Raw genomic sequence first — 13,535 nt, forward strand, 5'->3', positions numbered from 1 at the left:
ATATCTTTGCAAATAAATGTTCTCAAATTTTGAGGATAGATACCAGAGGGGAGGTTGCTGAGTCATATGGTAACTCTATTCATAATTTTTGGAGAACCTCCCTCCATACTGTTTTCCATAGAGACTGTGCCAGTTTACACTCCCAGCAGCAGTGAATGGGGGTTCCTTCCTCTCCACAGCCTCTCCAGCACTCAGTAGCTTATTTTTAATGTCTTTAGAGCCTACCCAGATGAATAAAATATAGTGTCTCCCAACACTCAGAGCACAGGTTCACTTTTTTGCAAATGTACTTTAATATTTTCTGTAGCAATTTACAAGCCTTTCTTAAAACTCATTTACATTCTGTAAAGTAGAAGTAAGAAAGAAAAGAAGGAGAGAAAAAGAGGTCTTAGACAGTCTTCTCTTAGTCTTTATTCTGCTAAACTTATTGTAGGAGGGAGGGGATAAAATGGGAGGGAATAAGTTATATTGATGAATTGGCATTTTTCTTGGTATTATTTATCAAATAACATCTTCCTTTTTCCCTGAAATGGACTGAACTGCTTGCTGCCTTTGACCATAGAAGTCTCAGAATGCTCAAATGCTATTCTCGGGGTAATTTTTGTCCTGATGATTTCACACACTGCAGTGGTGCAGAAGTCATGCAGTGATGTAGAATGGGGGCGGGGGTCACTCTGGCTTGAAGTGGAGTTGGCCCCATCACAAACAAAGAAATGTTGGCTGTCCTGGGACTTCCTACAGCCCTTTGCAATGGTGGTGATGTGTGTTTTGGTTGTAAATATAGATAAAATGTGGAAGGTCTTATGGGCCCCAACATGGAAACTCTGTTTCCTTTCTCTCTCCTCCCACGCTTGTTTTTACTCTCAGTCCCAACTCACAAACACTGGCTGGGGTGTAGGAACAATACAGACAGTCGAGAAGAGAGATCTGTCTGATACATGCCCCTGAGTGGAGGTCCAGAGTATTAAACAAAAACCTGAGTCTTGGAAACCAAGAGTGGCAAGAGGAAAGCTATCTGACATAGAGGGAGAAAGCATATACCGGGGATTCAGAACGTGTGTGAGTTCCATTAATGACCATTAATATTCTACATGATTTCAGATAAGCCTCTCTCTTTTAATATCTCTATTTCTATCTCTATCTCTTTTTCTTGCTCTTTTAGTTTCCTCCACTGCAAAATGAGTGATGACAATTCAATGATCTCTCAGATCCCTTTGGACATTAGTAAGAATAAAGGACCCAATCACTGCATACTTCTCATCTGTGCTTAATAGCAGCACCCACTTCTTACCATCTAGATTTCACACACACTACTGTCCACGGCTGCCCACGCTTTCCTTCTTTCCTTATGCCTGAAAACGTTCCAGCTTAGTAAGAGTGGTTTAGACTGAGAGAAGATTACCACTAGTAATAGCTATCACTTACCAAGCACTTCCTTTATACATCAGGGACTTAATATAGAGGGTTGGGCAAAAGTGGGTTTACAGCTGTGAGTGTGTGAAACACAGAGTGTGTTCTTTTATTATTATTTATTAATTCTCATATTATTTTTCATAAGAACAACCATAAACTTACTTTTGTCCCCATTGTGTATATTATACAATTTTATGCCCCAATAACTTAACAAGTGTGATATGTCATCTGATTTACATATGAAGAAACCTAGGTTTAGAGGCAATAAGTAATTTTACTAAGGATGCATGCAGTAAGGAGACGAAACTTTGATTCCAAACAAAACTGATTCTGATTGCATGGCCCAGGCTCTCTACAGTTTTTCTTCCTGAGGGCTGACCATCCTTCCAGAGCCTCTTAGGAATATCCCCATGGTGAGGTAACTAAGCAGAGCTGATCTTTGGCAGGTACAAATTGGTAGGCCCATATTAGTTGTTAAATATTAAAATATGTTCACACTAAATTATGATAAATACCCATTGTTCCAAGCCCTCTGAGTGCCCATGACCAACCCTGCTTCCCACAAGGTTCCCGAGACTGGCACCAAATATGCAATGCCACACCAGCCATGCACTGGTAGGACTCAGCCACAGGGCTGTGGCTGGTGCCAACCCTGATGGGTCAGTGCCATCCTATCACCATCGTTAAATGTTATGAATGTCACAATAATCTACAAATAAAGTAAATTTCTGAAGAGACTTTCCCTCTCAACTAGACCTTAGTTGGGCCCTTGCTGCTAATCCACTCTATAAGGTTGAGGAAGGCAGCACTGCTTCAGAATCACCTGGTCGGAGTCAAGAGGTACTCCTAGCATAGAGGAACCCTACACTAGTAACCAAACAAGGCAATCCTCTAATAATAGAGGATTTCCACTAATAATAGAATAAAAAATAAACTAAGATCACCATTTAGATGTCAGTGGTAAATATAATTTAGGATAAATGAAAGGAGAAACTATTTTAGTAAAATCTCCATTTCACATTACATAATCTCCCCATTTTCCCTTGTAGAGAAGAAGCAGCATAAACCAAATGTCAAACCAACCTGAGTTTAAATCTCAATACTGTAAGATCCTAAATATATGATGACCTTGGACAAGTCACATATCTCCTTGAGCTTCAGATAATAATAATTAGCTCAAATGTGATTGTCAGGATCAAGGGAGGTAGTTTGTGGAAAGGTTTTGTGAATAAATATAAGGTACTCAATACACCTTATGATGTATTACGAGTTATTATAAATACCTATTGCTTTGACTTGCCCATGTTAATATGTAAAGAAGCTCTAACTATATCCCTTAGAAAACAGAGACTGAAAGTATGTGATGTTCTCAATGTACTAATAATAACATACCCATGAAGGTTTTCTTTGCTAGTAAAGTTACTTCTTCTGGTGATGATTTTTGTTTAAAACTTTTCATTTCAAAGCTTTTAACCATGCCTTAATATTAAACCACTAGAGGTAGTTTCTCTTGCCTCACGTCAACCCTGTCTGCTGTAATTTCTGCTTTTAACTGTAACATCCTCAGAACAGAGAATTCTCTCCTACTCTCTCTCCTTGGTTGGAGTCCATTTTCAGAGCACTTGACAGATTGTGGAGAAATATTTACAGAGTGAGTCATTTGAGAAATGTAGAGAAGAGGAAAGTGCTGGTAATGATAGCAGAGGGAAAAAATAAGACTTTGGGGTGATTGAGGCAATTAGCTGTAGATCCATTGTAGAGTATTTTTGTTGTTGTTTTGTAGGTGGAGGGGAGTTGGTTAATGGGAATATTGTAGAAAAGATATCAGCAGGCTTCAGATTTCCATCTTCATAGGAGATAGATTAAATATAATATTATAATATAAACATCGAGAAAGATAGTACTCATATTTCAGAAAGAACTTTTGACCGAGGAATGAAAACTTAGAATGGGATTTTAGGAAATTTTTTAACAAAGGAAAATTTGATAGTTTAAGCTTATAAATTCAGTCAAACTATTGTGACCTTCATATTATATCAGCAAAATATTGGCATGACTATGTCCCAACCCTTTTTCCCCTTCACTGCAAGGCATACAAAATATGTATATTAGGATTTGAGACCACTTTTCCATAGGGAAAGTCAGTAGCACCTGTCTTGCAACATATAAGGATAATTTTTCAGCACCAGTGTGATTCTTGCTTTGCAGGTACAGTGTTTAATGAACATTTTTGTATTGCAAGGTACTTGCTATGCCCTAAAATAAGATTCAGGGTACAAGCTACAAGAAGTGGTGGATAATGAAGGCAAAGACTCATCTCCTGTTGAATATATTATAACATGTATGCTAGTTGTTAGAGGTAAGTAATAGAAAGCAGATGACTTATGTAGGCCTTCAAAGGGTAAATAGAATTTCTTTGGATAGAGAAGAAGGTAGATGAATCTGTATAAACTAAACCAAAAAAAAAAGAAAGAAAAAAAATTCAAGTGCTGGAAGTCAGTGAGCAACACCTAACTGAATCATATATGTTTGGGCTCCTTCTCAGCCTCATTCATTCAGGCTCCCTACTTTCCTGGGTCAGTGGAAGTTGGAAGGCCAGAAACCCAATAAGTCAGAGTTCATTTGAAAAGGAATTTGCAAAATAGGAAGTAACTTCAGAGGCTACTGGACCATTTTCTAATCCTTATGAAAAAAACTATACAAATGCATTTTTACAGGTATTATTCTTACAAGTATCTTAAAGTCAACTAGAATAAATTCATAAGCATTTAAACATTGGTATTAGCAGCAAACTTATACAACAAGTCCCATCAATTCATTTTTATTTTTTAAGATTTTATTTCTTTATTTTTAGAGAGAGGGAAGGAGGAAGAAAAAGAGGGAGATAAACATCAATGTGTGAGAGAAACATCTACTGGTTGCCTCTTGCACACCCCCAACTAGGGACTTAGCCTACAACCCAGGCATATGCACTGACCAAGAACTGAACCAGCAACATTTGGTTTGTAGGTTGATGCTCAAACCACTGAACCATACCAGCCAAGGCCATCAATTCACATTTAAGAGAATAAAACCAATGCCCAAATAGAAAATCTAGAGTAACTCAGTGATCTCATCTGGAGCCACATTTGTTGTGAGGGCAGTGCACCAACCACAAGAAATGACACTTCATGCACAAGCTAAATTAGTATTCAAGAGTAAGTCTCCTGGCTTCAAGTTCAACATAGCAGAGTAGGAAGATCCTGAGCTCACTTTCTCTTGTTGACACCAAAACTACAACTACATATAGAGCAGCTATCTCTGAGAACAACCTGGAGACTAGCGGAACAGATTTTCTATAACTACAGATATAAATAAAAAGCCACATTGAGATGGGTAGGAGGGGTGAAGACTAAGTCTTGTCAGGACCCATCCAACCCCCCCACTCCCAGTATAGTGACTGACAAGTGGGAGGAATATCATAACTGCAGAGATCCTCCCCAAAGAGTGAGAGGTTTGAACCCTAGCCTAGGGGACCTGCACCAGGAAGAGGAACCCCATAACATCTGGCTTTGAAAACCTGTGGGGCTTACATCTGGGAAAGCCAAAGGGCTATAGGAAACCCAGGTTGTGTTCTTTCTGAGTCCCGGCACAGAGGCAGCAGTTTGAAAAGCACGTAGGTCACCCATGAAGGTGGTACTTTGACTAATTTTAGAGTGTGTGCTGGAGGGACAGGGACCTGTTAAAACTTTCTCCTGAGTCAGAAGTGCTGGTGGGCACCATTTTTCTTCCCCCTTCCTCTACTCTCCTTCTGTCTAGCTAATCTGATGTTGGCAGGAGCCATTCCTGACACTCTCCATTAACCTTGCTAACATTATTCACCCCACTCTGTCATTTCCTTGAGGACTCATCCAGGCTGTCACCTTTCCAAAGCAGCTTCTACCCTGCCACACCCTGTGGGTAGCCTCAGCCAGCACCAGTACTCAACAGTGTGTCTGCAATAGCATGGCTGGGCTTCACAGCTAGCCCCACTAAAGGCCTGCCCTGCACACCAGCATGCCTGCAACAGTTGTAGCCAGACCTCACTGTCAGCTGCACCAGTGACCAGCCTCTCCTGCCAGTGTGCCCATAGAAGCTGAGGCCCAATCACAACAGGAGACAATGCTAGTTCACCCAGGGAACACCTCTGGAGCACCCAACTCTGATGACAAGGGGGATTTCACCATTGGGCCCCACAGGATACCTTCTACATAAGGCCACTTTTTCAAGACCAAGAAGCATAGCTGACCTACTTAGTACATAGAAACAAATAGGCAAAATGAGAAGAGAAAAGACTATGTTTAAAAAAAAAAGACAAAATCCCAGAAAAAGAATAAGAACTAAATGAAACTGAGGTAAGCTTTCTATTACATAAAGAGTTCAAAGTAATAGATGTAAAGATACTCATCAGCACTGGCCAGAATGGCTCCATTGGTTGGAGTGTCATCCTGCAACTGAAAGATTGCATGTTTGATTCCCGGTCAGGACACATACACAGGTTGAGTGTTCCATCCCTGGTCCAACCACAGGTGTGGTTGTGGGTGTGTGTAATCGCTGGTCTGGGCACACACAATCCCCAGCCTGGGCATGTACAAGAGGCAACCAACTGGTGCTTCTCTCTCTCACTGATGTTTCTCACTCTCACTTCCACTCTCTCTCTAAAGGCAAGGAAAAAAAATGTCCTCAAGTAAAGATTAACTTCTTAAAAAATTCTCATCAAACTCTGCATAGAAGTGGATAAAAGAGATAAAAATTATTTTTTATCGGTAAAGAGATAAAAATTATTTTTAAAGGACCTATCAGAAGTGAAGAATGTAACAACTAAAATGAAAAATATACTGGAGGAAAACAACATCAGATCAGATGATACAGAAGAATAGATCAGCAATTAGGAAGAGAGGATTGTGGAAATCACCCAACTGAAAGATCAAAAAGAAAAAATAATTTAAAAGAATGAGGATAGCATAAGGGACCTCTGGAACAACATCAAGCATAGCAACATTCAAATCATAGAGTTCCTAACCCTGACCGGTGTGGTCCAGTGATTTGGGCATTGTCTTGCAAGGTGAAAGGGCATATGCTCAATTCCTGGTCAGGGTACATGCCTAGGTTTCAGGTTCAGTCCCCAGTCTGGGTGTGTTTGAGAAGAAACTGATCAATGTTTCTCTCTCACATGATGTTTCTCTGCCTTTCTTTCTCCCTCCCTTTCCCTCTCTCTAAAAATAAATAAATAAAATCTTTTTTTTTAAGCATAGGGATCCTAGAAGAACAAGAGAGAGAGAAAGGGACAAAAACCTCTTTGAAGAAACAATGGCTAAAAACTTCCCTAACCTGTCTGAGAAACAGACATCCAAGTCCATAAAGCAAAAAGAGTCCCAAACAAGATGAACCCAAAGAGACCCACACCAAGAAACATTGTAATTAAACTGTTAAAAGTTAAAGATAAAGACAGAATCTTAAAAGCAGCAAGAGAAAAACAACTAGTTATATACAAGGGAATGCCCACAAGACTATCAGTTGACTTTTCAACAGAAACTTCACAGGCCAGAAGGAGGTGGCATGACATATTCAACTATCAACAACCAAGAATACTTTACCCTGCAAGGTTATCATTCAGAACTGAAAGAGAGATCAAGATTTTGCTGGACAAGCAAAAGCTAAAGGAGTTTATCATCATTAAACCAGCATTACAGCAAATGTTAAAGGGAATTCTTTAAGTGGAAAAGAAAATGCCAAAACTATAAATGAGAAAATATATGGAAAAAAGTAACCTCCCTAGTAAAGGCAAACCTTTACTAGTAGAAGGTAGAAGGCCAACCACTTATAAATCTAGTATGAAAACAATTAAAATTGCAATAAGTACATACCTGTAAATAATTAAATGTAAATAATTAAATGTAAATGGACTAAGTGCTCCATTCAGAAGCCATAGGGTAACTGAGCAAATAAAAAAACAAGACCCTTGTGTATGCTGCCGATATGACACTCACATTGTGTCAGGAGCCACACAGAGACCTACAGGAGGGGCATAGAAAAAGATATTTCATGAAAATGGAAATGAAAAAAAAAGCCAGAATAATAATACTTTTATCAGATAAAATAACTTTAAAACAAAGGCTATAACAAATGACAAAGAAGGACCCAGTAATTCCATTTCTGAGCACTCATCTGAAGAAAAATGAAACACTAATTTGAAAAGATATATACACCCCTACGTTCGCTGCAGCATTATTTACAATAGCCATGATATGGAATCAGCCTAGGGACTCATCAATAGATGGGCATATAAGGAAGAATTGGGTGTGTGTGTGTGTGTGTATGTGCGCGTGCAAGAATATTACCCAGCCATGAAAAGGAATGAAATCTTGCCATTGCAACAACATGGATAGACCTAGAAGATACTATGTTATGTGAAATGTCATTTCACTTATATGTGGAATCTAAAAAACTGAACAAATAAATCTAAAATGAACAAACAAAACAAACAATAACAGATACAGAAAAACTGATAGTTGCCAGTGGGGTAGGGGTTGGGCAAAAAGGTAAAGGGGGCTAAGAGGTAAAAATGTATGGTTATAACACAAATAAGTCATGGGGATGTAAAGCACAGCAGGGGGAATACCATCAACATCACAGTAACCTGGTGATGGTGACAGATGGCTACTGGACTTTTTGTGGTGATCACTTTTAAGGTATATAAATGTCAAATTACTGTGTTATACACCTGAAATGAATATAATATTGTATGTCAACTATACTTTAACTAAAAGGAGCTTTTGAAAAAAAGAAAGAAAAGAGAATCTAATTGATGTTCCAGAAGTCAATTAATTGGGCACAAAGGTTGGAAGGATGCCCAACTTTCCTGACTCCCAGTCAGTGCTCTTTTCACTGCACCAAATCCCACTGTGCATATAGATGTATGTTTTGTATGGCTTGTTTGGAGAAAATATCTCCATTCCCTTCTCTCTATGACAAGGGGCCCCCAAGGCCTTCAAAGGTGCCATCTGGACAGCTGTGTGCACCCCCCATCCTTCAATTCTTTCTAACACTCTCACTGCTGATGTGCTTGCCTGATAATCATTTGCCATTTCCTCTAGATTTCCACAAAGAATACCCACTTTCTTATCTCCCAGTAACACAGCTTCCTCCTGTTACCATTAACTAGTCAATTCTATTTCTCCCTGCCTCATAATATCACTGTACTTATAATACCCCATGAATAGATCTCTACAACCCAAGTGTGGCAGAAATTGAGGAAAATTTGCTTACTCAATTCCCTGGTCCTGTGTCCAGTTTGCCACAGTTGAAAAGGTTAGCTTAGATATCTCTTGCATCTTTTATTTCAGACTTGAGATGATCGTTACTTCTTCAAGAAAGGAAATTATTCAGTTTGCACCCAAATTGCTTAGAAAATGACTATTATTCTCAATAGGCAGTAGAGTCCTTAACTTGTCCAGCCTTCTTGTTGTCATAACTATAATAATCATTTATTTGTAAGGTTTTCTTTAGAACTCTTAAGCATTGAGGATCTCTTTCCATAGGAATTTTTCTTTAAGTATTTACATTAAGTAAAACTTTTCATCATAGGACAGAACAACAAACAGAAACAGTAAAGAAAAAATACAACTCCGGCTTACAATTATAGGAACTCCAAGATTACAAATGAGTCATAAAATAACCCTCAAATTCATCTTTCTCCAACTTCTAGCCCAAAACATTTTGGCATGCTTAGCAAACATATAATTATAAGCTTATTGTCACAGTTTTGAAGCCAATCTCCCTACATGTGTCTATGATGACTGTAAAACACTGACCTCCTTTGGGGAATAGTCACCTACTAATTATTCATTCATATAGAGAATAAGCATTTACTAAGCAACTGTGACAAGTTAAGTCCTGTATTAGACATTAGGGACACTACACTGAACAACCCAGACAAAGATCTCTGTCCTCATGGAGCTTATATTCTAATCAGAAGAAGAAACAATAAACTAGGTTAATAAATAAAATATAAAGTATTTTAGTGGTAACAATGAAGAAGAAAATCAAGCAGGAAAGAAACTCAGTGAAAAGTAACTATTGTAGGCCATAGAAGTCAGGCTGGGCTTCATGGAGAATACTGGTACAAATTGAGTTTTGCAGGTTAAGTGTGCCAAAGGTTGAGGAACATGAGGGGAAATGAGTGAAGAACATGAAAACAACCTAAGATTAGTAAAAAAAAAATAAGTAAAAAGGGGGCAGAGGAAAAATTAACGTATATGAGTGTGATATAGTTTCAAATGTGTGGGAAGAATATAGAATAGATTCATATCACAGAGTATGTTGAAACTCAAGTAGATGCTTTCGTTTACCATCTCAATACATGAAACCCTGGCACTATGCTAAGCTAGAGTGTCCTTATTGAGAAAATGAGACTAGAAAGTGATGCAGACACCAGCCCACAGTGTCCGCGTCATTATGGATAAAATGAGACATTCACATGGACTACCGAGTCTGGTGGAGGAAAAGGGACAACATGGCTTTTCTCTCAAGGGGCACAAAAGCTGCAGCCTCAGCCATGACAGGCCTTTATTGGGTTTCTCCACCCATTACATGATGGTCCTTATTTACTATGCACAGGTTTGCTTTTGGTGGTTTCCTTTTATAGAAAACAAAGGAGCCAATGCTGCTAATCACATCACAGAAGAGAGATATTTGCAAATGAAAAGGCAAAAGTAGTTGAATGGGTTACACTCATCCTTGGAAGGTTTAGCATGGATTTTAGGAAGTACTTTGCAGTAAATGTCCTCAATTCAGGGTGAGGGAGTTTTTTAGCAAGAGCAAGACTCAAAGCGGCCTAGGTACATTGCAGGCCTGATCCCCCACGGGAGAACCTATTCATGGGCATGGGTCCTGTGCATCTCCAAGTGGGAGCTGGGCCCATGCCATGCAGAACGGTCTCCTACAGAAAGAGGGATTGAATTTTCCAACCTGTGCCACTAGCAAGTGACAGAATCAAAACTGGGAGTCAAATATTCCTCCTTCCCTCTTTCTTTCTTTCTTTCTTTCTTTCTTTCTTTCTTTCTTTCTTTCCTTCTTTCTTTCTTTCCTTCTCTCTCTCATTCTCTCTTCCTGCCCTGCTGTCTTTCTGCCTTCCTTTTAAATTCTCCTAATCACCAAAAACATTTTTCTTATGAAAAGAAGAGTTCACAAGATTTGCTCTGGGAATTAAAGACAATAGGCAAGTCAGTGTCTGGCATTTTCTTTTCTGGGCTCACTGACACCAACCTATTAAATATTTTGGAGGTGAGAACTAATAAGATAAATAAATTCTGGATCAAGGCTTTTTTAAAAATTACTTTATTGTTGTCCAATTACATTTGTCTACATTTTCTCCACCCTCACCCCCCCCAGCAAAACCCACCTCCGTCCCTTACTTCCACCCACCCCCTTGGTTTTGTCTATGTGTCCTTTATAGTAGTTCCTGAAAACCCTTCTCCCCACTGTCCCCACCCCCCTTCTAAGTGCCCATCAGCAAATGAGTGGATCAAAAAACTACAGTACATTTACACAATGGAATTCTATGCAGCAGAGAGAAAGAAGGAGATTCTACCCTTTGCAACAGCATGGATGGAACTGATCAAGGCTTTTTAGATTCTTTTCCTAAAATCTTTCTAGTTACAATGTTATCCTCTTTCTATCACCTCACAACAACGCTGACCAAAGGACAAACTATCTTTGCTACCCCTTTTTGTGGCTTCCCTATGTCACAAGTTTAATTCAACCATTTAGTTTCCCCTAAAAGGCACAGGCAGTGGACAAAAGGCCAAGGGCCCAGAGTTAACAAAGTTTCATCACACCAACTGTTGTCACTTCTTGGAAAAAATTATTCTTAGGTTAGACCCAAAGCAAAAGAATTTAGATCAGACCACAGTAATCATGTATTATTTTTCTCTGGATAAGTTTTTCCTGTAGCAAGCAGAGGCATTCAAATAATTTTATTGCCCTATGAATGTGTTTTATGTTCAATTTGTTGTCTTCAAAAATAGCTATTTTAGTGCCTGCATTGTTAAATGTCTCACAAATGATTTTGTGTTTAAATGTTTGAAGAACAGAAGTCTCTGGAAACTGGCACTCTCCTTATTTTTCTTTCCCTTTACTCCAACAGTTAAAAGTGCAGCTAAGATGATGAGGCTGGTGTGGCAGCTGCAGGGAATAGAGGGACAAGGTAGTGGAGAACAGTGGTTCCACCTCCACTGACTCACTGCTATGAGTGCAGCAAGTGAGGAAGAGGCAAGAGAACAGAGCATAAGCCAATAAATGTTCACTCGCCTTGAGTCTTTTAAAGCTCTGTTTGGACAATTCAATGATTCCTCTCCTCTTTCTTCCTCTTTGAATAAATGGCTACTGCCATCAGGATGAACCTCTTGGAAGAATACAAAGGTGTTGATTAGGCAGTGCTGAAAGAAACACAAATACATGGATGAGCCAGGGAATGAACTCATAGCTATGGGAAAACCCAGTCACAACATGGAAAAGTGATCCTTAAGGTGGTGGCTGCAATTGCTTAAGGCAAGGTCTCCTTGTTTTTAATGTGAGGTTCCCCCACCCCAAAAGACATCCTATGTGGACCCCTAATATATAAAAGAGGAAACAAAACAAAGCAAACTCAGAATGACTGTAGTTAAAACAAATTCCTGGTTGTGGACCTTAGAAAAGTTGTTCAACCTTTGAGATCTGAAACTTCTTCATATGCCTTTATGAGAATCAAATAAAGTGGAGTTTATAAATTTCAAATTCATAGAAATTTTGATGTCAATGGAAGATTCAGAGACAAAATCCTTAAGGATTAAAGAAAAATGTTTTCTAATACACCACTTACGTAATCATGAAAAGTAGCTCCTCTTTAAGTAGGAAGAACTCTTCCAATTGAGCTCCTTAAAACATGTGATGTTTAAGTTTCCAGACTTACTGACTTGAAAGCCTTGCCCTGGTGTTTGGATTCTTCAGAGCATTCTTTTTTCTTTAAGATAGAGGAAGGGCTAAACATGTATTTCCTCCTTTCCACCTGCCCCTCCCTACCCCCCTGCCCCCCTGCCCCTCCGCCCCTCCCTGCCCTCCAAAAATGGACACAGGAGTCATGCTCCTCTGTGCTGGAAAGACGAGGAGTCCGGGGCACCCTGGGAGTATCTGAGTAGAGGATGAGGAAGTCACACTGTGCGTCAATTCTTAGGGCAGCACCACTGTCGCAGGAGACCTTGAAGTCTGAACCAGGGCCATGGAGGGCTCTGTACTGAGCCCCACGTCCTGGGAGAAGCGACGGGCCTGGATCCGTCAGAGCCGTCACTGGCAGACCCAGGTCCTGGAAGAGGAGGCTGCCGCTGCCCTGCAGGATGTCCCAGATCCTGAGCCGGCCAGCCTGGATGACGTTTTCCAGGAAGGTAAGAGGCAGTGAGACACCAAACAGACTTCCATGTCCTCTTTGGTGGGGAAATGGGGCAGCAGGCACAGGCTTGCATCGTGTGGGCAGTAGGTCCCTTGTCCAGGCTAGGCCCTCAGAGAGGCTCATTTTGACTGGTTTAAATGAGTTTAAGGGAAGAAGGATAAAATAATACAAAATATGAATTATGTGAGAAAAAGACAGGCATAAGATTGGGAAACAGAAAGGGGCATATTTTTGTGTCATCCTGAGAAGCTGTCCATAGGGCGAGGGGTCAGAGTGCTCTGTGAATTCTTTGGGATGTTTCAATTGTGTCTGTGTGACAAGATCACAACCCAAATGCCTGGACTCTGGCAGCAGCTCTGTCACTGACAAGCTGTGTATCCTTTGGCAAGTCACTCACCTCTAAGACATATTTGTCTCATTTAGATTATGTGATAGTAGTACTTTTTCTATGTGCCTCTCAGAACTTCTTTGAGGTTCAAATGAGACTCCAGCCATGGGTGGGGGCGGGGGGTGGAATCTTTTATAAATAAACCCATTTTTTGCTTATTTAGTAGCAAACAAAATTCACAAATGCAATACTGTGCTTTTCTAGTTTTACTTTGGGTTTGTTCCTTTTTTTTTTAAGGGGAAGGACCCATTCCTTTTCCCAAACTGTGGGGGAAAGAGAGCAGTGGGCTTA

The 13,535-nt window shown here is 39.8% G+C and overlaps 1 protein-coding gene across 1 annotated transcript in view; it reads left to right on the plus strand.

The window, feature by feature from the left end:
- The window catches only part of TESPA1 (thymocyte expressed, positive selection associated 1), a 39,074-nt gene that overhangs the window by 2,547 nt on the left and 22,992 nt on the right, over positions 1-13,535 (plus strand). The window contains exon 2 of the mRNA XM_045829649.1: positions 12,644-12,851. Coding sequence (XP_045685605.1) covers positions 12,689-12,851 — 163 coding nt within the window. The 5' untranslated portion in view covers positions 12,644-12,688. The remainder of the gene's footprint in view (positions 1-12,643; positions 12,852-13,535) is intronic.

The sequence above is a fragment of the Phyllostomus hastatus genome, unplaced genomic scaffold (genome assembly GCF_019186645.2).
Source record: "Phyllostomus hastatus isolate PE091 unplaced genomic scaffold, TTU_PhHast_1.1 phas_scaffold_93, whole genome shotgun sequence".
Lineage (NCBI taxonomy): Eukaryota > Metazoa > Chordata > Mammalia > Chiroptera > Phyllostomidae > Phyllostomus > Phyllostomus hastatus.